Here is a 2,173-nt window from a genome sequence, read left to right as displayed (position 1 = left end):
ACGCCGCGCCAGTGTAGTCGATGTAGGGCGTGGTGGAAGCAGCAGCTGCCGCGGGCTGCACATGGGGAATTACCACTCCGGGCTGCACAAAAGCCTGTGGATAGACATAGTGAGCAGGTATCCTGTTGAAAGATGGGAGAGGAAGTTAGAGTCGGTATGTGAGTCAGTGCCTAAGTGTCATATCCATACTCCGAACTAAAACAAACTCAATTTAGTTGTTGTTATGTACATAGGGTTGCCACAATAACTTGACTCAATGGACCAATTATCAGTTCACTGGCCCGAAGAGATGCATCGCTCCAAAGCATAGCGTTGTAGCTGAGTTAAGCTGGGGATGTTCAGTGTTCCTTGAGGATAATATCTTTAAGGCCATTCAAAGTACCAGCATTACTGATGTCTGTTTTAAGACAACTCTGAAGGACTAAGCTTGTTTATTCCATCTGGAAAATTGCAGTACTTGTTTTTCAAATCACCTGTAAGTAATTTTTATTAGCCTTCTTCTCTCTTAACTATTTGACTCAGTAAAATTACCTCCTGCAATACTTTTATTATTAGTAACTGAGCAGTTTGACAGCATCACTATAATGAGTTCAACAACAGCCAATAAGGCAACAAAATGATTGAACTCTGACTTTATGTCAAGTCTTCCCAGGGAGGCGTGTTAAGAGCGTATTGTGGCAACCCTACTTAAGTTGCTATGCAGACTCAGCACACATTAATTTCTCTGCAACCTCAGTCACCCTTATTAAAAATAAGAAAAAAACCAACACAGGCGACAAAGGAGTTTAAATAGAGTTCACAAGTGTGGTAAACACAGCAAGAATCACACTTTCCAAACGAACGATAGTGCAGCTCACTCCGTCACAAGAGGCCATTGAGGGGAAGCTACATAGATGCTATTAAAATCCATAACAGTGACTCCTAAGTACATGTGCATCACACTTTTATAAAAGTTCGTAAGGACACAAGAGTCAAACCTGTTTGATTATCAGGTCACTGATGTCCTGTTTTGTGCCAGCTTGTTTATTTCTATGCAAGACATACAGCATAGAGTTTTTTGGGAGGTGGGCATAAGATTAACTCTAAATAGATCTGGTGCTTAACAAAAGCAAAAAAACCACAAATTTACAGTTAAAGAAAGAACCATTCTGAATAGATGAGTAAACACTTTCCCATCTTGTCCAAGTCACGTAATTTGCTTTTTTGGCTTGTTTACTCAGCCCTTCAGTTTTAAAAACTGGTCATATCCCTGTCTTAGCACACAAGTGTACATACATGTTAATCTCATGGTTGGATTTTATAATATAATATGATATAAAAAAATACTCTGTATAATTCTCATTTTACATTCATAACCCTGTCTTACATCTGGATTTCCAAAGAGAAGTCCTTCCTATATGCAACTCCTTCCCAGCCAGTGAATCTCTATAAATGCATGAAAAACTTCTTGTACAGATTCACTGCTATTTCATACTGAACTTTCTTTACCTTTACAGACACCTCTAAAGACTGCACTAACCTTTGAACACACTTTAGGCACAGATGAAAACTGTTGTAATAAAAAGTGTCCTCTATTCTCCAAATTCAAGATTTCATGGAAAGGGTTTGTTGGGGGATTTTTTGTTTCATTTTTAAAATATCTTTAAGATGTACTTAAATGGTCAACAAGGAAACATTTGCAATCAGAGGGGACACTGTCAACAGGAATCATAGCAAAACATAGTTTAAAATAAGTGATAGACTTTAAAACAGCTTAGTTTTCTTTTTCAGAAAAAAAGAGCTCAGTTGCTTGAACAGGAGTATTAGCAGAGAGAAATGTTCAGTTGCCATATTTAAGACATGAACACCACAATCATAAAAACCCAACATCTAAATTAAATTCATTTCCTATTGTGGGAAGGGAAAAAAAAAGAGTGACAAATAGGGAGGGATTGGGAAGGAAAAGAAAACATAAAACAAAATCATAAGTTGGGTTTTTAACACTCACCTAATTTATGAAGTGATTAGCCAGAAGTGCATTTGAAGCATACTTAAGCTGGCTCTGTGCATTTAAATACACATCATTACCTGAGCTCTCCATATGGATGAGCATAAGCAAACATTTTGTATTGGTCACCAACCAAGTACAACTCTAATAAATATTACACCATATTTCTTAAGCATTTAGGGAAAG

The 2,173-nt window shown here is 37.4% G+C and overlaps 1 protein-coding gene across 1 annotated transcript in view; it reads right to left on the bottom strand.

Annotated features, from left to right (window-relative positions):
* The window catches only part of RBM24 (RNA binding motif protein 24), a 25,848-nt gene that overhangs the window by 17,963 nt on the left and 5,712 nt on the right, over positions 1–2,173 (bottom strand). Inside the window, exon 3 of the mRNA XM_014306994.2 lies at positions 1–122. Coding sequence (XP_014162469.1) covers positions 1–122 — 122 coding nt within the window. The remainder of the gene's footprint in view (positions 123–2,173) is intronic.

Source organism: Geospiza fortis, unplaced genomic scaffold, assembly GCF_000277835.1.
Source record: "Geospiza fortis unplaced genomic scaffold, GeoFor_1.0 scaffold104, whole genome shotgun sequence".
In the NCBI taxonomy this organism is placed as follows: Eukaryota; Metazoa; Chordata; class Aves; order Passeriformes; family Thraupidae; genus Geospiza; species Geospiza fortis.
The sequence above is the reverse complement of the archived record's forward strand: the minus strand, read 5'-3'. Positions and strand labels throughout refer to the sequence as shown.